This window comes from Dermacentor variabilis, chromosome 7 (genome assembly GCF_050947875.1).
Source record: "Dermacentor variabilis isolate Ectoservices chromosome 7, ASM5094787v1, whole genome shotgun sequence".
Lineage (NCBI taxonomy): Eukaryota > Metazoa > Arthropoda > Arachnida > Ixodida > Ixodidae > Dermacentor > Dermacentor variabilis.
In genome coordinates, this window is record NC_134574.1 from 130,178,580 (window position 1) to 130,204,430 (window position 25,851).

General features: G+C 46.8%; 1 protein-coding gene across 4 annotated transcripts in view; it reads left to right on the forward strand.

Annotated features, from left to right (window-relative positions):
* The window catches only part of Ppn (proteoglycan-like sulfated glycoprotein papilin), a 209,006-nt gene that overhangs the window by 66,398 nt on the left and 116,757 nt on the right, over window positions 1-25,851 (forward strand). For 3 of the 4 annotated variants that reach the window (XM_075699304.1, XM_075699307.1, XM_075699306.1), the window contains exons 1-3: window positions 15,980-16,278; window positions 21,873-21,942; window positions 24,271-24,461. In XM_075699304.1, the coding sequence (XP_075555419.1) occupies window positions 16,256-16,278; window positions 21,873-21,942; window positions 24,271-24,461 (284 nt within the window). In that variant the 5' untranslated portion in view covers window positions 15,980-16,255. Of the gene's footprint in view, window positions 1-15,979; window positions 16,279-21,872; window positions 21,943-24,270; window positions 24,462-25,851 lie in introns of those variants that run through there. The other variant, XM_075699305.1, reaches the window with a different exon arrangement.

The window sequence follows — 25,851 nt, forward strand, 5'->3', positions numbered from 1 at the left end:
GGGCTCAACTCGCCGAGGCGCGCCTTGCCAAGAAACGCCGTTTCCACCCACAGGAAGCGCCTAATTGCGATCCGCGTACGCTGGCAGGCGGCGGAGGACGCGATATACCGCAAGCCTCCGCCGCCTCTGTGTGTACAGCCGGCCGTGGAGATCCCTTTCGTTTTCTATATACGCAGCCCTGTGTGGGCATCCGGATTCAACGAGGCTGAACGCGAAAAACAGTCCGCCAAACGCGGTCGCGAACGACGAGGCTTACGCCCCAAAGTTTCCCAGAAAAGTCACCAGGAGGAGCTCTGGCGCTGCGACTGTTCAGCGCTGTGTACCGTGGGAATTACGAGTAGAGTATGCACACGGATTCGGTTGACATTCTTGCCTGTTACTCCAGACGTTCTTCGACGTCGTCGTTAAGCTCTCTCTTTCTACCTTTCCAAGAAATCGCTTTTTCTTTTACTAGTGCGTGGAGACGATAAGTTTCTGCGCCTCATGCATAAATATTGCGAATTGTTGCGTTTATAACGCTATATTTTTTTTTTTCAATACTATATCAATTTGAAAAGTCGCGGGGCCGTTGGAAGGACAGAAAGTCGAAGACTGGGCCACGTTCACGCACTGTCCGCCATTACCATGGTGGCCGAGCATGCAGCTCACGTAGGCACTAGCTGTAGAACCAGCGGGCCTGCAAGTTGAGCTCGTTGGATTGGATGCGTGGCTGAAACAAAACACAGCGCAAAGTCGTGGGATGTATAGTGACGTGCACAACACGGGAGCTGTCTCGTAACTGACTTTATTGTGATCTACCCGGATTACACGCACATACAGAAGCAAAATGTAAACGCAAGAGTAAGCAAAAAACAACCACAGATGGCAACAAAAACAAACAAACCCTAACGCAGCAAAGAGGCAAGTACAATCATCACTATCGATTCCAATAAAGTTTCAGTTGTGAGACAGCGCTCGCCTCCTAGACTTCTTTCTTCGTCCCCTGTCTTACCGTTGAGTTCTGTTTTCAACCCCGAATTGTGTGACCAGGACTCCCTCAAGGATTTCCGTTATATAATTTTTTCTAGGAAGCGCTGTGGTTTACCCACCGCGGTGGTTTTTAGCAGCTCTGGCTGGCTGCCGCTCAGCGTGAGGTGGCGGGTGCGATTAACGCCTTGCAGATAGCAGAAGGCCTGTGCGCTCTATATGTGTGACGTCATCTAAGGGCTAAGGCTTTAAGTACTCGTTGAGAGCCATGTTTTGGACAATGCTAAGCGGAGGCTCGTGCACGTTGAAACCCACACTTCTGATCATACTAAGCACGACTTCCGCGACCACACTGAAGACCGCGATTTGGAGTTTCCGCAACCCAACCATCCGACATGAAACGATATCATGATTCACTATAAACCGAAACTCCCACCTAAAACCGTGCTTTTGTGCATGCAGAAGGCAATGTTTTCATTGAAAAGTGAAAGCTATAGCCGGAGCCTCGATTTAAAACTGGGCTTCGGACACTGCAAAGCGAGCTGTTATTGAGAAGAGCCATGCGTTTGATGACATTGAAGCACAAGCTCCCACTAAAAATATTTCATCCTGGGTAGCCGAAGCTCCCATTTAGCACCAAGCATGCCGAAGCCAAACATTTCACTTAAAGCCAGAATTTTTATCATTCTAAGCCAGAGCTGCTATCTGCAAACCATGCTTCGGACTATTCAAAGCCGAAGATCCCCATAGCGGTCAGACCGTGTTTTTGATCATACTTAAGCCTAACTTCCTAGTGAGAAATTCGACCATACTAAACCGCACACCCACCTAAGAACGCGCTTTTGAGCATGCTAAAATCAAAACTATCACTGAAAACCATAATTTTGATTACGATAATCCGGAGCTCCCACTGGAAACAATGCTACGGACCGTGCAACGCCGACGCTCCATTGAAAACAACACTTCTGAACATATTTAGGCTAAAGCTCCCACTGAAAAATTTGACCGTGCTAAGCCGAAGCTCCCTCTGGGGGCAATCTTGAAGGGCAGGAAAAACTGCAGAAGTCAAAGACATAATGTGCACACAAGTGCAAAAGAAGATTGACGAAAATTCGCATGAGCGTGTACAGTCAAAGATTATGTATACAAATCAATACACGTAAGCCATTCACAGGCACTGCATATGGTAAAGAATGACACGAAGCTTATTCTCGCACGAGCAATGGTTTTGGCCACGGCTGCGTGCGGCCACTCGCTCTCTCTTCTATTTCAGACACTTTATGTGCAAGAAAGAGGGAAAACTTTATAATGATACGACAGGCTGAGAAGTCGGCCCGAGACAAAGCAAGACATATTCACAGACTGCGAGACATTCTTTTGGTTCAACATTTGTTCATGCATAAGCGACGAAGTGATGACTTTACAAGCAGCAGAGATGTCTAATGTTTCACATTCGAGGTGGCTCTTTCTTTAAAAGCAATTTCCCAGAATTTAAATTTTTCTTGCGTAAAAATTTGCTCTTCGCAGGAAGTGACCCTATCACAGAAGTAACTCTTTACTGACATCTTTAGAGATAACAAGAGAGCATATTCTTTCTCCATTTGCCCCCTAGAAGTAGAAAGAAAGGAAGTTTGCACAACCTCCTGTTTCGCTAACGGTGCCTTGGACGTCGAAATGCGGAACTGTGCAAACATTTGAATTCGAAACTATGGAGGCCACGTGCCACATGTTTTCAATGTGTGGCGGGGCGCGAGACATTCGGGGCCTGGATGGAGTTACAGTAACCCCGTTGCACAAATTGCGTCTGTTCAGTCACTGAAGTGTGAACGCGTGCAATCTTTCAGACCCGTAGCTATATCAACAACGTAGTACTTTCTTCTCAGTTTAGCTTACTAGCTTACCTACACGGGTGCGTTGAAATTTGAAATGTAGAATGTCGACATGCGTGTAGAGGGGCAGAGGAACGTTGTAGCTCTGGGGTTCGGAAGGAAGTTGCCATAGTTACAGAACGGTACAGATAATTGTTTGCAACTGCACAAACAGCGTTGCTACTATCTTCAATTGAGAGTGATAGTGTCTGCACGTGTACAATAGTTTAGCGCTGTGTCATCATCCTTCAAAAGAAGGAAGTTACCCTAACGCCCTCTTTCGCCAACGTTTCCCCCTCTTTCAAATACAGAACTAAAAACGTGCACTGCAATGCTAGCTGCGAGTCATTAGGAAGAGGTCACATGTTTTCAGTTCAGGACGCGTTGAAAAAAAAAAGGCTTGCGACTCGCTGGGCTGAAAAGAACATACCACGATGCTCTCTTACGGAAACGGGGCCTCTGAATTGAAATGGCGAAGTGGTGTGCGTACAAGCATTGAAACTCAAACTGAGGAGACTGTAGCTTTCATAGATTATGAAAAAGGTATTGCACTCAGTAGAGATACCAGCAGTCATGGAGGCATTGCGTAGTCAAGGAGTACAGGAGGGGTATGGTAATACCTTGGGAAATATCTACAAAGATTCCACAACTACCTCGGTTCTCCACAAGAAAAATGGAAACTATAAAGAAAGATGATGTAGCGACAGAGAAGAGATCGACACTCGCGTTGCCCTGATCGAACACTTCTTCCTTTTCTTTTTCCTTTATTTTTATTCCGTGTTCACGAGCAGCACCACTCGCCTCCCGCTTCGACCTAGTTTTCCCTAGTTGTCTTGTGCGACGCACGGCGTTTCCCGCCACAGCTTTCCCGCGGTAGACTCAACATCCTCCCGGGGCCGCGGCGTGGCCGTTTGCCTCCAAAGGGCACAACCGTTGAGCGGTGGGCCTGACTTGCTGGCTGTTTGGGAAGGCAATTTCGAAATATACTTCGATGCTGTCCGTGCCGGGAAACGCCTCGACCGCCCTGCCGAGTTTCCACTGCAGCGCCAGCGCGTTGTCGTCCATGGCAATCAGCAAGTCGCCAACTCTCAGTCCGGACGATGGCTGGCAGAAACGAACAGAGTGGAGGAGAAGCACATATTCCTTCTTCCAGCGTTTCCATAATCGGTGGAGAGAGAGAGAGAGACAACTTTGTTTGACCAAGGGGTTCGGGCACGTAGGTCCCAGGGTCGAAGTTCATATCTGGACTTCACCCGCCTTCGCAAGCCGTGCGCGGTGGATCTACAGGCAAACAGCCAGTGGTTCTTGGTGGCAGTCCCGCTACGTGCTTGCTGGTTAAGAAGCGCGATGGCATCACCATCGGTGTACTCGTAGAGCTGCGTTAGAGGGCGGCAGTTGACAATCGCTGCTACCTCAGTCATCACTGTGAGCAGTTCTTCGGAACTGAGACTGCTTCGTCCAATGCAGCGCTTCAGCGCATCCTTGATTGTCCGGATGACGCGCTCACAGAAACCGCCCCCACCACACTGAGGTCGTTCGGCGATGAATTTCCACCTGATACGGTGAGTACTTACGGTGGTCTCGGAAGGTCTCGCTGAGCAGCAACTGCAGTTGTTTGGAACAGCTGCGGCAATGGTCATGGCGTTATCGGAATGAACTGTAGATGAAATGCCACGCCTGGATGTAGAACGACGAAAGGCAAGGATGAGTGCTCGCGTTGTCATGTCCGAGGTCGATTCTATAGCTGCGCTTATAACTAATATACACACCTTTCGAGCCTGTTTAGATTTCAATGTTTTGCGACATAATTAGGAGAACCAAAGGTCGAAACAATATAACATTCGGAAAGACTAGAGGAGATCTGCTATGTACGAATAGTTCACAAAGCTTGAACTGCATAGATTATTTACAACCTTTGTAGAAAATTACTCGTACAAGCGTTCTAGAGCTTTACAAGCGTATTTTACGAATCGCGTAGGATGTTTGCCCAATGCCTCACTTGAAAGAAGTCAACGTGTCACAGAGTTGACATTGTGAGGTAATAGGGAGCATCTTATGCGTGGTATACGTCGGCAAATTTCAAGAGCGTCAGTGAAATACGGCATTTGCAATATATTTCCTAAACAAATGTTCGAAAGCGTCATAAAGCGGTTATCAGCAGTGTTTCCCAATGCCCCGAAAAAGCTTCAAGGGACACCGAGCTCAAATTAAGTAGAAAGGGGCGTCGCGTCACACGTGATGGGTGTTGAAAGTTCAATGTTCCTGAATTTCTTACGAGCTTTGTAAATAATTGCTGAACCCTTGTTTTCTCCTTATTTTCATCCGTTATATACGAGGTTCATATAGTAGGCTTCCCCGACGTGGTCGCTGAACTGAACAAGGCTACTTGTTTGTATTTGGTGAAAATGAGGGGCCGGTTATGGGTGATGCCTAGGCGAAGCTTATAACAAGAGGGAGCTGCCGATCTTTAACACATAAGCTTGTGGAATATGCATACGCAACTAGCAGTCGCACCGCTTGGCATACACGTATTCTGCCTCAAATGCAGTGTGGTCAAAATGCCCTGGAAAATGTACCCTACAAAATTTGTTCAGGTCCACAGGCATAAAAAAGAAACTCAATTCCTTATGCTCCTCAGCGACCGTGATATGCGGCATCATTATTTCGCGTTCTATCGTTCTGACATATCTGTTTATTTAGTGATACTGTCAACTCTTTGCTGATGTTTTAACAGTATGACTATAACGGGCATTATGTGTTGCACAGTTATTTATTTGCGTCTTTTCTCCCTTTTCTCTTTGCCAACGTGATGCCGTAGTGGGTTTGGCGTTGCACTGCTAAGCCCGAAGGCGCGGGTTCGAATCCCGGCCGCGGCGGCCGCATTTTGATGAGAGCGAAATGTCAAAAGCGGCCGTGTACCGTGAATTGGGTTCACGTTAATGAAGCCCACTTGGTCAAAATTAATCCGGAGTCCCCCACTACGGCGTGCCTCAGAATAATAGCGTAGTTTTAACACGTACACCTCCCCTCCCACACACACACACACACAAAATTGTGCCGACCGTTCCCAAATGCATAAATGGCTGTGAACTTGTCAAGCTATCTAGGCAGCTTCTATTTTTTTCCCCACAGACTCCTCTGTCTATATTTCGGTATGGACAGAAAAGACAGGTTGGTTTATTGATTGACGAAGATCGATTATCATGATCGGCCCAACCACGCCTTCAGTTACACTGCCTCCGTGATCTGCCCGTTTTATTTAGCGTCGATGCCAAAAAAGGCCTTGCTATAGTCTCCTCCTGCGTTAAATAATCATCGCCGGTGTCGCTCTCTAACAACCTCCTGACGTGCTGCATACCGCGTGCCTCACAAAAGGAGAAAGCGTGTCCCTTTCGGCCGTTCAGAAGGACAAAACAGCCCACAATGGCTACATAGCGCCTCGCCATTTCCGGCCCCTAGTAGAGCACAGTTGCCGTCTGGCTTTCTTCTTAGCAGGTCCAGTGCGTTGCAGCCAGCCGGTCGCCTTCTTTTAAAACTCGAACAGAGAAAAATAAAGGGAAAGAAAGAAAGCTGGCTTAAGACGTGGCCTGATCGCCTCGCGGTACATTTCCGCGAGGCCAGTGACTTCCCTAGCTTACAGCACGCTTGGATGGGGAATCCCCCCAGCGCACACCTTCCCACGAGTTAACAGCCGGCGCAGAGCGCGGCGAAAGCGTATAAGCAGTGGTTATGGTGCTTGCCGCTGCACATATGGCGTGCTTGCCCCTGATCCTCCGAACGGTGCGGCTTTCATTACGGCCTGATCATGGCCTGATTGCGGCCGCCTCGAGAGCTTCCGGAGGCTAGTCAAGCGTGCAGTTATACGGTACGCGACCACTCCCTTCTGCGTGGTTTACGGCTGGTTCCAGAGCGCATCGGGCCAGTCGGCTAAAAACCGACAGACGTCTCGAAGCAGACGACAAACATGCAGTGCTGCATGAGCGCCTTGATGGAGGGAAGATTGTGCGTCCATTTTGTCGGGATCGGCAATGGAACGGCATCGTTCCGCGGACTGCACGCGCGGACGGCTCCCACCACGTGACCGCGTGACGCAGCTAGGACAGACAATCGCCGATCCCTCACGCAAGAGTCGGCGCACCACTGCGCATGCGCAGCGATACCTTTATGTCGCAGACTAACGGAAGCAGTGACGCGTGAGATTGTGGCGGGCCGACGCAACAAGTGCGTGAGGAATGTGCCACGCCAAGGGGCAGGATAGCTGCCTCAGGACATGAACGACTACTGTGAACCATTTGCCTAGCGTATGTTATTTTGTATGCTATCTATCTATCTATCTATCTATCTATCTATCTATCTATCTATCTATCTATCTATCTATCTATCTATCTATCTATCTATCTATCTATCTATCTATCTATCTATCTATCTATCTATCTATCTATCTATCTATCTATCTATCTATCAACTAACGCCATTTAATGTGCCCTAAAGCAACCAATGACTATGAAAGACGCTATATATATTTCTCAAGCTTCCGATATATACACCTAAAAGTTGTGTAAAACTGGTGCTTGCGATTCATTGGCGTGACATTTTGCTCGGAAGGACGCCGGTTAACTATAACGAGTGATTTCAAACGCGAACCGCGATATAGCACGGTTGAGGTGGGCGACATTTTACGTTAGTGTGCCTTAAGGGGGCTAACTACAAGGAGAAGAAAAGTATGGGTGGTTAGGAGTGCGTGGGCAAGGAGGCATCGTCAACCTCAGTCGTATCACATACGACGCCGCTGCAGTAGTACGAAAAAAAAGTAATCGTTGCCTTATTCCAAATTTCTCTGCGTTATCCTGATTTAACGTCATGCTCCCTGCATGCCGTCCTGTCAGAGTCCCCCCCCCCCCCCCCCCCCGTGTTCCTCTCGGCGTCTCGTAGAACATTGCTCATAACAATGTAGAGGAGTGCAGTGTTAAAAAGGAAAGTGACTGTGCACACCACTGAGGACGCTCCTTGCTGTGCGTAAAAAGCAACAACAATAAAAAGCTTTGCCATAAAGCAGGTCGTGGAAATTGTGTCTATGTGTGTGTTGCTCTGATTGTCGGGTGCTCTCATGTCAGAAACGCTATGTACGCGCCTAGATGGAGTTAAGGGATGTACACACTCTTAGACAAATGTACACCCTTTGGGTTGTATATTTGCCACACAACAATAATCGTCATCTGCCTTGCTTGCGTTTCGTTTCTTGAAAACCCTGCACTCGCTACTTTCCTGTGGAGAATTCTGTCATGCTGATGACGCGCATGCTGTTCGTGACTTGGATGTACTGGGTTCGCAGCGTTAAAGAAAGGAAATGCCGACAAGACAGATGACGATTATGGTGCGGCAAGATACGACCCAAAGGGTGTAATTTTGTTTAAGAGTGCACTTCCATTTGCAAGTACCATTTTAGAGATGTAATCTCGGGGAGCGTAAGGCTGGAGTTACACGTGCCCCACAAAATTGCATCTTTTACAGCTTCCTTTAACGATGCGTCCTTGGTATACTCTACTGCCAGGAACGCAATGTGCATCTAAAAGCGTTTTATAGCGTTCCTGGCTGGAAAGTATCCGGCGCAACGCGTTCGAGTATATGAAGGTATCAGAAATTCTATAGAAGAAAGGGTATGCCGGAGAATAAAGCAATACTGCTTCACAAATTTGCACTCAAAAAGAATGATACACATTTCGGGGCTTATCTTTGTCCCACAGTAATAATTGTCATTACTCTTCTGTGGACAATATTTTGCACTCTGCTCACGCGATATTACCGTCAGGAACGCTATACGGCACACTGAAGCGGGCATGTGTGTCGTTCCCGATCAAAAACTAGCGAGCGCGCAATTTTCCACAAAGGCGACGATTGTAATGGAGGACGGATGAAGAAGCGGCACGATGACGTCATACTACTCCGCATGTGGAAAAGCTCTAGCGAATTCACTTCTACGCTTCATATTACAGCGCCCACCACTGTTATCCTCCCACATGCCCTTTTTTTTCTTCGAGCAGCTATGCGCGTAGCTCCGAAATGTCGTCTTCTTTTAGTTCAAGGCGGTTGTCGCCGACGACTGCAGTTTCAGTCCTTCATCAACGACCTCACCAAGTGACGCAGTGATCATGCCTGCATGCCGCCTCGGGTCACGGCATGCACACTGTCGCAAGCGATCGCGCTCACAGTGCGGCGACCCTGCATTTGTCGAGCACTGCTCGCGACCAACGCGCATATAGCCGCGCGAAAAGGGCACGCGCAGCCTATTGCAGTGAAGCTGATGCAACTCCCCAGCATCCTTCCGTCGAGACTGTTGAGTCAGCCTATGTACGGAGAAAAAAAAAGAAAGAATGATCGGGATTCGAACAACGGGTATCCTTCAACACTTCCGTCTCGGGCAGCCTGCAGGCAGCAGCACCGCGACTTCGAATTAAAGCAGAAACGCATTACGAGAAACGGAGCTGGCAGAAAAGGGAGGAATGGCGATAGCGATGCCCCCTCCCCCCATCCATACGCCTTGTATCGCCAGAGTGCAGGAGTCCCAATTAGCAGCGCTCCCAGAAGGCGACGGCAGTGGCGGCTAGGCCTAGCGCTCCGCGATTCGACCCACTTCGATAAGGGCGAAACATCCGCCACACATGCGTCGGCGGTAAATCGGTTGCGGTCCGCGTGAGCCACAGAGGGTGCGCGCATGCGCATTCGTGGCGCGGTACGTTACACGCGTCCTGCATTACGATCCGCGACACGGCAAAGCAAACGCTCTCGAACTATACTCTAAAGCTGTGAATCCGTGATAGTTTGTATACGGGCAGACCCTTTGAAGAAAACAGGGCAAAGACGGGAGAAGCGAGGGCTGCGTGTGCTCTTTTTTGTGCGTTTGGGCTTCGCCGCTCGCTTGCCCCGTCTTTTGAGCTGTTTTCCTTCCAGGATTTGTCAACGGGTCCAGACGTGGACAAACTATCGGTTGCTCTCGACTTTCGTAGGTCTAGCGCACACACTATGTATGTACGTGTACGTTCTCCCTTAGCGATGTTGCACCCTCACAGCTTCGCATCCTTCTATATAGTGTGTAGTACTTGTGCAGCACATCACTTCTCCAAGTGTGTCGGCTACTTTCCAGCCGAGAACACTATGTGCCTCTAACGCATTCCCGACGGGATATGGCTCCTGACACACAGCGTTGGGCAAACGACGCGTCAAAGAAATAAATTACGTGCGCTCGTAAATTTACCCACGTTAAGGTGTAATTTCGACACGCAAGGATTATACATATATATATATATATATATATATATATATATATATATATATATATATATATATATATATATATATATATATATATATATATATATATATATATATATATAAATTGCCTTCAAAGAACAAAGGGAGCGTGGGGACTTCTTTTGCGAGATGCAACAACTTGTCTCATGCGTAGTTGTTTGCCAGCGTAGTACGTTTGCCCTGCTTGCGTACGTGCAGAGTCAACTTACTCCCCTTGGGCAGTACAGAAGAAGTCTAAATAGAGAGTTTAAATAGGAGAAACACTTACTGCTACAATAAAAGTTGTCATCGCTCCTTCTGTTCAGGCAACCTTACAGACCTTGAGCTTCCCCCCCCCCCCCTACAGTTATCGTCAGTCGCCCTTTAATCATTACTCAGCAGACTTTAGTAACCTCTCGGTACGTGGGCCCGCCGTCGTTAGAGTGTAAACCAATATGACGAAGGCGTCTGTCAACTATGTGCATGTATACATATACAGGGTGTTTCAGCGAACACTTTCAAAATTTTTTGCAGGTTGCCTGCATGTGGCAGATATAACAATTCTACTTCATGAACTGCTCTACGCGAAGCGGCGGACGATACTTGCACAAAAAATTGAAATGCAAAATTCACTGAATAACAAGAATTCACTAGTTAACATTTCGCTAATTATCTTATGACCCGCATTGCAATTTACAGGCTCTAGCCGGGGAGTTCGCAAGGCGGATCCACGTGGAACGAATTTTCAAGATGACACCAGTTTCGAGATATAAATTTCCGAATTTCCAGTGCCTTTCTCTGCAAAGTTCGGGAATTTATATCTCGAAACTGATGTCATCTTGAAAATTTGTTTCACGTGGATCCGCCTTGCGAACTCCACGGCTACAACCTGAAAATTTCGATATGGGCCATAATGTAATTAGATAAAAATTGGATTAGTGAATTTGTAATAAACAGTCGATTTTGAATATCAATTTTTTGTGCAAGTATTGTCCGCCACTTCGAATAGACCAGCTCACGAACAAAAGTTGTGATATCTGCCACAGGCAACTGTTAAATATTTTTGAAAGTGTTCGCTGAAACACCTCCTGTATATATATATATATATATATATTCGGGGTGTTACGCTGAACGCTGAGTTACGCTGAAAAGTTACGCTGAACGAGTGCGCTCATCCGACCTCCGTAATGGCACATGCAGCCGACGTCATGTCACGTTACTCCAGCCTTGGAAGTGCAGATTGTCCTCCGCTGATAACACGTTTAACGATACTCTTGACTGTTACGCGAGCGACGGAAATGACGCGGGCCCCCTTCCGCTGTGCCCGGGAGCCCGTGAGAGTTTATTGAACTACATGCCCTGTACAACTGAACTGCGTGTCGTACTCTGCTCGGCCGGTTGAACGCAGATCCGGCTCTAGAAACGTCCTGCAGTACCCGCCGCATAGATAGGACGCCGTATTCAGTTTAGAAATTACACCATCGCTCGGTTCCGTCAGCAATCCGACAACGGTTGTCGCTCCTTCTAAAGTGTTCGCCCTAATCATACTGATAACAACGGCCACCGACATGTCCGTTTCCTGTCCAAAAAGAGAAGAAAGAAAAGGAACGCGAAATATTGGTTCAGTCTTGTGAAGAAATGGGACGTTTCCTCGCAGTTGGATAGGAAATGGCGACATTCTCCACTCATAGGAGTTCAAGGAACGTTGTGGCGAATCTTCTTTTTAGAAAGGAGTAATTGTTCGCTATACACGCATTTGACTCCATGTCGAGATTTTTCGTTCACTCCACGACGAGGTATACGTTCAATAGGTGGCTCAGCGGCGTTGCCGTTCTGCTACTCAGCGCGAGGTCGCGGGTGCGATCCCCGGCCGGCAGCGACCGCATCTCGCTGGCGAGGTAGGATGCAAAAAAATAAATCAATAAACGCTTGCGTACTTTCTTTTTAGGTGCACATTACACAGCGACCCGGGTGTTTCGAAATTAATCCGGAGTCCTCCGGTATAGCGTCTATCGTAGCCCCAGTATTGCTTTGGGAGATACCAAAGCCCACGAGTGAGTCAATTCAATTACAATTTTAATAATTTCAACGATTTTCGACTGATTCCGGAGCACCAGCGTTTAGGCGAAGGCCTGATGCAAAGGAAGGCACAGCTTTTTCAGATTTTGGACTGTGCTACACACTGTTAAACAAAATTACACCCTTTGGGTCGTATCTTGCCACACAAAGAAAATCGTCATCCGTCTTGTCCGCATTTCCTTTCTTTAACGCTGCGAGCCCGGTACTTCCAAGTCACGAACTACATGCGCGATAACAGCGTGACAGAGCATTCTCGACAGGAAAGTAGCGAGCGCAGCATTTTAAAGAAAGAAAACGCAAGGAAGGCAGATGGCGATTATTGTTGTGTGGCCGATATACACCCCAAAGGGTGTACATTTGTTTAAGAGCGCACCAGCCAGAAGAATTCTTAACCATGGTTTGAAGCTCCGTCTGGCATACTTCCCGATGAGTGCGTTTAACAGTGCTTTGAGCGAACCTACTTCGTCGAGGGGGAAGACGTGTGGTGAGCACACTACAACTCTCGGAAAGGAGTCATAATATGCAGCAAGCAGCTATACTCCCGCAAAAAAAAGGAATTTTCAAGACTCCCTTTGGATCTTTAGAGTCGCAACGCAGCACCGCGAGACTCCTCAAACAGGCGTGGAAAGTATTCACCATATCCAGGCGATATATCATTCGTGGAAACTTCTGGCGAGCGTTGTGGTCGTACTCATTCAGGTTTGTCAAGAAAACAGTGTTGTACGCTCTAGAAACAGGAGGACCGCTAGGGCACCCTTTGCTTTAAGACTCCTTAACCTATCCTAACCAGTAAAGTGATGCAGTACACGCTGAGATAAACAATACAATGCTCTGGAAACGCGTTATATTTAGGTCCCTTTGTTTCCGGTTCTCTTTTTTTTACTTCGATAGGGGGGGGGGGTAAAAATTGGGAGTTATTTTAAAGAGGAATACCGGTGAGATAGTACCGGGAATTTTGTTCTCTTTAAGGAAGGCCGGGGAGAAATCGGAGGTTTTGTTGTCTGGCAGTGTAGACTCCGTGATTTTTGCGGTAAGAGCCTCGGTGGAAAGGGTCGGCTCACAGCAGACCTTATTACAAGACTAAGCTCACATTACGGATGGGCGCTAAAAACGCAGAAGGGAGACGTGGACGCCATGTACAAGGCAGTGATGGCGATCTACTACCACATCACCTCCACTGACTCTGAATCAAACGACACGTTTTGCCCAACAGGCTCCAACTCGTGGTGCCGTGAAAATGCCGCAGAGGCTAGTAGGGGCAAGCCAGCACCAAAGCATCCTCGCAACCGGCCCCCTCATGTTTGCCAGGCCTTGCTGCCCATTTACGAGCGTTTGAGTGACCAAGAAGTTGCTTGAGAGGTGCCAGAGGGGAAAGACCCAAAACAGCACCGACAGCCTCCACTCGATTGTCTGGTCTCTTGCACCGAAAGATCGCCATGCCTCTCTGTTCACCATACAGGCAGCTGTGACGGAGGCAGTGCTGAAGTTTAATGCAGGGAATGCCAAAGCTTCTGCATCTATAATGCAAGAGCTGAGCCTCAACCCCAGCTCATTATGCAGTGATCGCATGGCTGAAAAAGATCAGCGGCGACTGAAAGCTTCAGCTCGAAAGCGTGCATCAGCTGAAAACATGCACCATGCCCTCGAAAAACGCCACACAGGCAACACTTCTCAAGCTGACTATGTGCCAGGGGGATACTAACCAGTTACGGCTGGTAACGGGTACAGATTTTACAATATTTTTGAATAAAGCGTGCTGATTTCGTTTTTCTTGATTGTCTCAAAACAAGCTTTTTACTCACCGTGCCCGTTCAGAGCAACGATATCTCAATCTGTAGGACAGCTACAGCTGTAATTTTCTTTTTGCTACACGCAGCTAAACGAATAAAGCTTGAAGTGCTGCAAGCATATTCTTATTTGTCTACCTCCGTAATTTTTTATTTGCTTTCTTTTTTTTTTATTAGTAGCTGTGCTGTAAAAACTGAAGTTCAATGAGTTGCTAAATTGCTATTTGTTCTCGAATTGGAAAACTGCTTGCAGCACTGCAATCCTTATACATTCTGCTTTCCACTCGTGCAATAAATATAACTTTCTGGTTAGTATAGCTTTATCTATTATTTCACCAAATAATGTTAATGAACATTTAATTATCTCATTAATTACTTGAGCCACAAAAAAGTAATTGTATTTTTAAAATCAGCACAAGAAGGTACATATATCTGTGCATTTAGGTTGAATTTTCTTGATAAATAAATTAAGAGACCTCCAGATGCCATGCCCCCCCTTAATACAAGCAGTGATCTCCTTTTGTACACAAACGCTTCACTTAAACGAGCAAAATCCTCACAGTAACACTTCCTTCCGAAAAAAAAAAACTAGTCGCAAATCACGGGACCAACACATCTCTACGAATCCTTGTTGGCAGGGATTAGTAATGCGTTTAAAGAAAGCGGCCTTAACAAGAACAACAAATTGAGATGGGTTTGGCACTACTTCCTTTACTTTGTTCTCTGCACTTTTTTAAGAAAGCAATAGAAACAAAAATTAAAACACGTGGGCATGCTTCACAAGAAATGTGATGCTTTCCTTATCTTACAAGCACTTGTTGGCGTACATATGCATTGGGACAATTTCTGTCCTATACCTGTCTGGCCTTTCATCCTTTGTCTATATATATATATATATATATATATATATATATATATATATATATATATATATATGCCGGTTGTCGCTTGAATATTCAGTGAAAACGAGACGTATGCCATGTTCACATATTAATAATGTTAATTATTTAATTATATGATATATCTTCACCCCTTGCTCACAATAGTTGGGCAGCGTTCATTAGTGTTGTGGCAGTTACATTTATTGTTATCCTTAGTGAGAGGACAAACGTCACAAAGAAATTGGGTTGAACCCGATTTTTATTCATTTTGTTCGGGGTGCAAATTTCACGAGTTATCGGGCTTTCCCCCGAAAAAAGAAGGACCCTAGTAGTATATTAGAACCAGCCCACACTTATGTGAAAGGGATCGCAAGGATTTTCCTTACCATTAAACTCCTTAACCTTCGCCTAATCGAATTAGGAAATCAGAGCAATACACCATAAAAACAATAAATTGTCCTAGAAGCTCCTTTCAGCGAGGGTTAACAGCGCATGCCGCTCTTAGTTTCCGACATGGTGTGAACACGGTTCCAGCATTCCAACAGTTCCAACATGGTGTGAATTTGCTCTGCACACCGACAGAGGGATCCTACTCCCTTGAGGGTAGTACGAGAACGTTGACAGTGCACTTCAGTGTGTGGAAAAGGAGTTACTAAGGAGTTATGGCTTTGGAGCAAGAGAAAGCTAATATTCAATGGAGTGTGGTGTTTCCCGGCTTTCTCGAATCGTACGGAGCGTCAGTGAAATCTCCCGCTCGGCAGTTCCTACAGCTGAATGAAAAGGGAGCTGCGAGCGAGTGGCCGAACGAAGGAAGGAAGGAAATGGAAGAAGAAGAAAAAAAAAGCGGGTGACAGTTGATTACGGATCAAGAGCCACTATGCTGAGAAGGAAAGAATGGGACTCTATGGGTGACGTCACGCGGTCACGTGGCACAGGATGTCGTAGACAGATACATTGTTTCTCGAACGACCGCGAGCCGCGTGTAAGAAAGAGAGGGAAAGGGGGTCTTACGACAGCGGCAGGAGGAGAAGGAGATGGGAAGTGGAGGGAGGGGGGTGGTTCCCCCGATTCCTTTGAAAACCGATCTTTTCGTCGGCGATTTCGGCGCAGTTCGGACGCGACGATACAAGCGCAAGTTCTTCGCCCGACATCAGTACTGTACATTCGTTCATCTCTTTACCAACGTCTGTCGTATTTATTATTTTTCCTTCGCCCATTCTGTCAACGACTATGCCTCGAGTTTTTTCACGCACCTCTCGTCTTCGGACCTAAAGCGACGCATACATCGACGCACCTTCTTCGTTATTTGCTCTCAGACTGAGGAGAGCCGGCTGGAATTGTGTCATAATCACACGGTCGTCTTCGCCGCACCGCACGAGAGCAGTGCATGGCAGCTTCCAGGGCACATTCGTGAGTTGACACTGCGCTGTTTGTGTGTCTCGAATCTACCTGTTTTATCGCGTATTTGTGTTTATCGAGCGTCACTTTCCCACAGTGACCCGTCACATGGATTCTCTTTAAACGTCGCCGCCAAGTATTCGCGACCATAATGTAGTGCCGTTATCGTACGTTTATCTGGATCCATTTTTTGGCAGCTTTATTATGCTGTTAGTATAGCAACTACTTGGGTGTGAGAGACGTCATATTGGAGAGGTCGCGAGATCGATTGGTGGCCGCGTTTCTACGGAGGCGAAATCCAAAAAAAAAAGCACCCGTGTACTTAGATTTAGGTGCACGCTAAGAAATCGCCCGTGGTCAGAATTGATCTGGAGTCCCTCACTACGATATGCTTCATAATCAGATCGTGGTTTTGGAACGTAAAACCCCATAATTTGAATTGGCAGAGCTCCGCATTAAAGTTGACCATGTGGTATTCTTTAACGTGTACCTGAATCTAAGCACAGAAACGTTTATCTCTCTCTTTCTTTTTTGCATTCGCAAACTCAGCCGTTATTAAAACTGGAATATTAATCAAGGTAACCTTGATTCGCAACCGCTGCAGCTTGGTGACAATAATCAGAAAAGGTGAGGAAGGCCACCCTACATACGTAAACTAAAACCAGGACGTCGACCTCTGGTGTCCCGTTCTGCTATGCCTCAACATCTACACGTAGACATAGCATTAAAAAAAAGTTCACTCTGGAAAGTATTGAATGGTTTTGATACAGTGAAATGTGTTATCATTTAACGCTCTAGATGTGCTAGTTAACGCTCGTATTGACGAGTTTACTTCAGTTCGAGTTCTGAGCCATGGCTTGGAAGGTATACATATATATATATATAGGCTCATCGTGGAACTAGTGGCCACATATTTTCTTTTTGACTATTTGGGCTTACCGCCTGAAAGCAACCCACGGGCAAACAAACTATGCCGCAGTGCGGGGTCCCCGAGTTAATTTTGACTTGCCGTAGCTTCTATGACACGCGCACAAATCTTGGTACACAAGCATTCTTACATTCCATGCGTCATGAATTCGAACCTGCGACCTTGTTATCAACAACACAACGCGAAATACCATAAAGCCGCCGACGCTAGTTCGAAAACTGCATTTCCAAAGAAATGAAAAAAAAAAACACACACACAGCAGTAATGTGCGCGTTTCTTAGCTTTCCCTCATCGACGCTAGGCGGCGTCATGTGTAGCTAGCAGAAGTAGTCTTCCAAGCGCTTACCATTACTTGAGCTCAAAGCCGTCTTCTTAAAGTTCAGTAACGTGGAAAGTTGGGCTAGTTGGTGAGTAATCATCACACCTTGCTGGTGAAGCAGCACACTGACACGGACACAGTGAAGACACACAAGAAAAGACGACATTCGCTGCGAGTGTCGCCTTTTCTTGTGTGTCTTCACTGTGTCCGTGTCAGTGCACTGCTTCACCAGCAAGGTATGATGACCGTCTTCTTAAAGTTTGAAATTAGTAGGCGGTTTTCAATGCTAACCAGAGTAGGAACACGCACCCCATGTCGCGATGGCGGAATTCGGCGGCCACAGTGACACTGGAACGTTTATGAACGCAGAGCTTTCTGCAAAAAATTGCTCAGAGGGAAGTCCTTTACTATAGCGTCTACGGGAGCATATAGCATCTATGTCTGCTCAGCCAGGCGTGCTATTATGGACATCGCTAAATTCAGCCACAATGTCGAATTCTGCAACGGCGGTATATGGAGCCAATCACTGAGGCCGTAGCAGCGCTCTGGGCCAATCAGAGCTGACGAGATGGCGAATCCGACAATATGGCGGAATTTGACCACGTCCGGAACTGCGGTCCAGGATATATCACCCCAGTGTGGGAAGAACGGCGGGCAACGCGTGGATTTGCTCGAATTCCGTCTTTCTGGCTTCGAACGATTTCGTGTCTTTTGCAACTGGATAATACGATGCAGTGATTGCGCAGGCGCGCATATACTAATTGCTCTGTTGTATTTAGAAAACTACGAGTGCTAGGGCATTTAGAAATGTAGAGACTAATGAATAACGCCACGAGAACGTTTGAAGCCACACGTACGAATATTAGACGAATCCATCTACTGCCAGTAATTTTCATCGTAGCCGAACTATCGTAGCTCCAGAGTTCTCTCGTGTAATATTTTGTAGAAAACTCTAAACAGGGCTGCGGTAGACACTCCATGGGTCTCATGACGATGTTTTGCGTTGCGACGTCGTCGTTTTCGTCCACGTCATCGTCGACGGCTGACCGACGTAGTCAGTCATCGACAGTGTCGTCACCGTGCCAAGTGTCGCTGTGCCCGGTGGTACTCAAAGCCTTCTTACGAGCGGTCATCTACAAAATGTTTGGGTGGTCCCGTGAAAGCCGTGCGCAGGAAGACGCCAACGCTGCAGTTTTGGCGATGTCGTAACGCAACCTTTTGTAGACCATAGCCCGAACTAGACGCAGGCGGTGATTAAAGTTACGAAACTTGCAAACTGTAGCAATTATGCGTAAAACACCAGACTTGCAGGGCAAAAAATTAAACCAACTTTTAAGAACAAACTTACTGCAAAACTGCAAGCTTACGAATGCGAATTCTCTCGTGCATAGTGGCTATGAGAAAAGCCACTCGTGTGGGTCTTTTTATTGTGCTGAAGGAGTGGTCGAGTTGGTTTTCGCTGTCATCTAACAGTGAAATTGGACAAGCCAACCGTTGCATAAAGGGCAGCTTAAGAGAAAATTGATACAGCGGGAAAATAAAAAGAAAAGAAACTTCGCTTTACACCGTTAAGACGTCTGCTTGTCAACCTTGATAGTTGCAGAATTGCACGAAGCAGTAACCGTCCTACGCGAGAGGTTATTGAGGCTGAAGCCTCAGAAGAACTCGGTGAAACGAGCGTGAGCTTTGCATTCGTGTAGAAGGGCATGCCAATTTTGTTTTGTTGTCGTTTCTCTGTGGTGTTGTCTCGGACGGGACAGATGTCTTTTTTTTTTTCGCGTAATAAGTTGTTTCATAGTCACAAATGAACCACTCGGAGGACATCGCCGTTTGCGTGTCTTTGTCAAAAGTGTGCCGGCTATACTCTGCGACTTTACGTGGCGTTGGGCTGTGTGGTTCAGCTCCCATGACGCCCCCGAGGCTCCAGATCTCTTTATGGTTAATACGAGGGTTCTCTTCATTTCCCAGGGCGTTGGTACCCTATGCAAAACACAGCAGAAAAAAAATAAATCTTAAACAGCCTGTAGTCAATCTGGCGGTCGCAGAAAACGTGGCCGCAGTATACTCTTGATGAAGAGTGTGCGCGTCTCTTTACCGTGGGGGTCTATAGTTCACGCTATGGTCTACATGAATGGGAGAAGGAAATGATTAAACTAGCAGGGAGCGTTAAGTCAAGAAGTCAGCCTTCGCAAGCCAACTCTTTGCAAGGCCCTTCACCTTTTCTCTCTTAAAGGGACACGAGAGAGAAAAATGATTTCTTCTGCATCAGTAAATTACCTTTCTACGACACCAAAAACACCACTCTTACCACGGTAAGACTTTTAGTAAGCCAGAAAAAGCGCAAGAACGAAAGACGGGTGGCGACGCCTCGTTAAAGTTTCCGCACCTGGTCTCTGTGACGTCATGGGTTTGATGGCATATTCTAGGGCCTACTTAATTATATAGCGGTACAGATTGGACCACATTGTGTTCTAAAGGAACCAAAACGTAAACATGGCAAGTTTCGGGAACTTTTACTCAGCCAACGCGACCCAAATGCGAAAACATACTTTGGAATCCCTGACGTCGCAATGACGTACAGGCGTCGGAGTTTCGGCGCAGAATTCCAATACTGATACTTCGATTTTCATTTTCTCATCTAGTAATCTTAACTATTATTTTGAAATGACTGCCTGCAGGGCTCTCAAACAATGCTTTATTATTGTAAACTGATTTATTATTTCCCTTTACTGTCCCTTTAAGGAGTTGTGCAAAAACCATCATCGACGATGGTTACTGAAGAACGAACGAACGAACGAACGAACGAACTAACGAACGTTTTCCTTGCCGAGTTTGACAGACGACCAACCATGAAGACGGGCGAAAGACTATCATGTCTTATTCAGTCTTACCTGTCTTATCCAGACAGCCGAGTGCAGGATCACGTGCTGGGCCGACTCTTAAAGCAAATAGCTTTTGCTTGAAAGCTATTTGCTTTAAGAGTCAGCCCAGCACGTGACCCTGCACTCTGCTGGCTCGGCCCAGTGGGCTTGGTTCCCGGCATGCTTCAATCGACGAGCACACCGAACCGGTGCTCATCAGTGCGCAAATTTTCTCCCTATATGCTTGCGCAACTTCGCTCGTTTATTGCAACGCATGCATTTATCGCCCTAGTTACAAAGTGTGAGTGTGGTAGCCGCACGTTGCTGCCGCACACGTTGTCCTTTCAGAAGAGCATGCGCTCAGCGCGGCTGCGGAAGACACTAAAACGTACCACGACATATTCACGTGCTGGGCCGCACTTTTTTTTTTCCCTTCAATTTCGCTACTTAACGCTCCTTCCCAGTTCTTGCTTTCCTCCGTGGTTGTATGTTTCTCAACCGCTCCGAAAGACGACGTTTGTTGCAGAGTCTTGCTTCAGCGTCTTCGGAGTCTTTCGCGCTCGCCGAAAGTAAAATATTCTTTTCTCGAAAGCGAAACTGCGTTTCTCTCTGACGGTAATAATCTATGCCGTTATTAATCTCGCTGAAAGCAGGAGAAGGGGGCTACGTTTCTTCCTTGTTTGTTTCAATATCGATGCTTAGTCGGGCGTAAAACTTCAGCCTGTCGAAGTTCAAGGCCGTGCGCGCGTCCAGGACAGCGCTTGTCCAGCGCAGCTTGCGGGCCGAGCCGCGGGCGACTGACAGAATGAGGACATCCGTCACCTCGGACCGGGCGGAATCCAAGCCGCGAGGATTTGGCATGTTGCGGCTTGGCCGCCGCACTTAACATGCTCTCTCGCGAGTTAATCGCCTTCTTGAACCCTCCGCGACCCCCACCCATTGAGTGTGTCCGCAGAGAACAGGCGTGAAACTGAAGTGTGCGTCTGCTCGACCGCACCGTGAAAGAAAGCCGTACCGGGGATTACATCTTTCCTGTCCTGTTTAGTTGTTGTTCCTCCGCGTTGTTGCTCGCGTGATGCAATCCGTGAATGCGTGTTCACGAAGGCGTTCCTTGTACGTCATTTCTGTTTCTTTTCTTTCTGTTGGTTGGCGTGCCCCTGTATGTATGTGCTTGGAGCGCGCCTCGCTTTGTTGCTTATCGGTTCGGAGCTTTCTCTCGCGCCGTGTTTGTCTTATTCATCGCAGCGTGTTTGTTTCTGTTCGCACTAGTGCCTGGAGCGTAGGCCCGACAGCAAACAAAGTAACATTGCTCGGCGTGTTCTTCTTGACGCTCCTTGTAGTAGGTTTATTTTCTTGTTCAGTTGCATTCTCTTTTGCTCTTTTACACCTTGTACGATTTTCTTGATATGTTGTTTTGTGTTTTTGTTCATTTGCTGTTCCCCCCCCCCCGCCCCGCAATTTGGGTTGTTTTTAAACTTCTTTCGTTGTTCATTTGCAGGAGTTGGGGAGCTGTGCTCCTAGCGGCGTTCCTCTTGCTGCTAGACTCGCCGGCAGATGGCAGGAGACACGTAAGTTGCCGAAGGGCAGCCTCTTGATCTATCTATCTATCTATCTATCTATCTATCTATCTATCTATCTATCTATCTATCTATCTATCTATCTATCTATCTATCTATCTATCTATCTATCTATCTATCTATCTATCTATCTATCTATCTATCTATCTATCTATCTATCTATCTATCTATCTATCCATCTATCTATCTATCTATCTATCTATCTACAACAGATATACGCCTTCAAGCGCATAATTTTTGAAATAAAACAAATAATCCTTGCCCTTCCTTCACGGGGTTCGGCGGGTCGGCTTGGTCGATTCTTCGCCAAGTAAAATGGTCTGATCCTGGAGACAAATAGTAAACTGGGCCGCTGTTTTATAGCGGAGCCTTTCCCGATGCTGATGTCTTATCGGGCTTGGTCATTGGCCAGAGCGTCGCTCCGCCCGCGTTATCAACGGGATCGGCCGGCCATGAGCGGTGCATGATAAGACTGGCATAGAATCGAGCGATAGGCATCGCAACAAGATAACGGCCCGGGGCTGACACCGCATATCATGTTATCAAAACGGGGCTGATCCCGGAGAGAGTGGGCCGCTTCGATTTGTCGTCCAGGTCTGCCGGAGACCACATTATATATATATATACGCAACTCAGTGGATGAAAGCACTGCCTCGGGCACGGGCAATGTTGGGACTGACAGGCACGGATAGCCGAAGAGGCCTAGTGTAATGCGCAGTCGCGTGAGTCACGTGGTAGGGTCAGTGCGTATAACCAACCGCTTAATGAAGGGAGAATGAGAACATCCACTCAAACGTAGCTAAGTACTACAAAGGAAACTCGTGCGGGTTCCTCGACAGAAAAGCTTCGCCGTCGAAGAAAAGTTCGTCCTGGTCTGGGGCTCGAACCCGGGACCACCACCTTTCCGGGGCAGCCGCTCTACCATCTGAGCTAACCAGGCGGCTAGCAGATGGCAGGCGAAATCGCACTTATCGACAACTCCGAAGCAAACGCAATAGTTTTGACGTAATAGTTCTGCGGAAACCCGAAAGGTGGAGAGAAGTAATTAAGAGAAGCAAACAACCATTCTTTTCCAGGCCGCGTGGCTCGCTTGTTCTTGCTACGTCATTTGGGTGGTTTACAGGGTGGGACATAAGTGTTCGCTTTCAAATAAAAAATGTCTTTGATGTATTGTAGCAAAACGATGTTTATATTAATGTAATGCGTCGTGCTTTACTTACACAAATCCCCAACTCTACTTTGCCAAACGTACACATCTTGCGGCAGCGCAAGCCTTGAGTCACTTCGGAAATGCATGGATGACGGTACGGATGTAGTGTTGTTTCATTCACTCCTTGCTTTGTTTTTTCTAATGTCCGACGACGATCAGCCAAGTTGCGGTGAGGAGTAGAGCAGAATGTGCTTTTTTTAACATAAACCACTCTGAATAGCCAAGCGGATTTAGATCCGTGATGTTTAACAATCATTCTGAAGCGGAAATGAAATCAGGGAAGGTTTCTTGTGCACCACTGCCGCACCACCTTCGCCTTGTGAACCGGAGCGGAATCCTGCTGATACGTCCACTGACAGTTCCCAAAGTGTGATTCGGCCCATGACGGGACATCCTTCTTCAGGACACCTAACAGATAACTTGCACTGTTCACGCTGCCTGCCTGTTCTAAGAAAACCAGCGGCGTCTTTCCACCAGAAGTGATTTCCATCTTTCCATCAGAAACGTGGCGGTTCAGCCAACATGAGGTGCCATTCAGCACGTTTTCAAATTCTGCAACGGCAGCTTTTTTAACCAATCATAGAAGCGATGGCAGTCCTGTGGACGAATCAAAACTTACAAAATGGCGATTTCGACAATATGGCGGAATTTATCAGTGACCAGAACAGCATCTGTGGGTAGCCACCCTATAACATGGAGATGATGGGCAGGGCATGGATTAGCCTCAACTTCGTTCTTCTCGCTTCGAACCGCTTTGTGGCTTTTGCGTTCAATTGACCATATTCAACACAATATAGCGTTAAATATGCAACGATTGGTAATGATTACGCTGGTAGTCAGAGACCTTAATTGCCTTTTTGTGATTAGGAAACTTATGAGTGCTCGGAAATTTGGAAGGACAAAGCGTGGTAAATAATGCCACAACTACGTTTCAAACCGAGAACACCAAGATCAGACAAATCTATGCACTGACCATCATTCCCATGGTGCCTGAACGATCGCAGCGCCACAGTTCCCTCTAGTTATTATTGTATGAAGCTGTATGATGGCAGGCCATCACTGAAATAAAAAAAAAGGGGGGATGCCCATTATTCTCTCTCTTTGTGCAGCTCATTCGCCACGGTCGTCAGCGGCGGCAGCACCAACACCTGCACCACTTCCAGCAAAACGTGACGCTCGGTTTAAAGCCGGGCTCGTACCAAGAATCAGGTCCCTGGGGTCCCTGGACGGCTAGCAGTTCCTGCTCGAGGACCTGCGGAGGAGGCGTCGCCTACCAAACCCGAGTCTGTGAGGACTTCAGGTCTGTTGACAGGCTGTGATTTGACGAGAATAATAATAATAATAATATTTGGGGTTTTACGTGCCAAAACCACTTTCTGATTATGAGGCACGCCGTAGTGGAGGACTCCGGAAATTTTGACCACCTGGGGTTCTTTAACGTGCACCTAAATCTAAGCACACGGGTGTTTTCGCATTTCGCCCCCATCGAAATGCGGCCGCCGTGGCCGGGATTCGATCCCGCGACCTCGTGCTCAGCAGCCCAACACCATAGCCACTGAGCAACCACGGCGGGTGATTTGACGAGAAGGATCTTGTGGAGATTTAGACAGCCGTTCTTGGCACACACTGATACCTGGAATGCCAAAGAGTAAGATTAGCCACCCGATCGACATTGAAATATGAGGACTGTTAGTACATCGACGGGATGTGCTTGCATGAGAACTAACTTCGAGAGTTTTAGGCAACATTTTTCTTAATTCGCATGCTATAAAATTTTGGCACATCCTGTGAGTGTGGTGCGTAACCCTATGAACGTGAGTGTGCGGAGACTTAAGTCTGTGATAGGGTATGCTTGCACGAGAACAATTTTGGGGAGCTTTAGACAACCTTTCTTAGCACGCTATTGAAAGTTGGACCTCCTATATGAGTGGAGTGCGTCGCTTGGTGAGCCTGAGACTGCAAGGAGTTTAACTCAATACTGATTTACTTTAGTTTCATGTGAAGAGTTTTGGGAAATCGTGAGACAACTGTCCTTGCGCACTATTAAATTTCGCCCTTCTATTGAGCAGGAGTCGTCGCCCTAAAGATGCCAGTCTCAAGTCGTTCAGTTCGCTCTTAGATACAGACTTCGCGGGTGCGCTCCAAGCTTACTGGGATTATATTTGAATAGCACTCTTCAATTTGCTATCTTTAGTGCATAAAATTTATATAATACTTCACCAAATCACATATTTTTCGCGGAAGCGTTGTAGAGGTTATATGCAAAGCATTGAGCTGTTCTTCTTTCTGATTACTATTATTTTCACGGATTGAAGTGTTAAGCTAACTTGCTCTTGAATGTTCTTTAGGTTTTTCTAATACTTGTAGAACTTAATTACTTCACGTTGTGTTCTTTCTTAGTTGGTATCGTGTTTAGTTTATTCTCGGTGTGTTTTTGTTGATATTACATTTGCAAACCGATGTAACCCTCTTACTCGGTGTTCTATATTGGGCCCGTAAACAATAATAATGAAAATAGATATAAAGGTAATACCAGAGCAATAGAAATTAAATTAATTAGATTATGAGGTCCTGGTGCAAAAATTAAGACCTGATCGTAAGGCACGCCGTATTGGTGGACTGCGGATTAATTTTGACCGCCTGCTGTTTTCGTAACCTGCACCTATATCTTAAAAGCACACTCGTCAGTT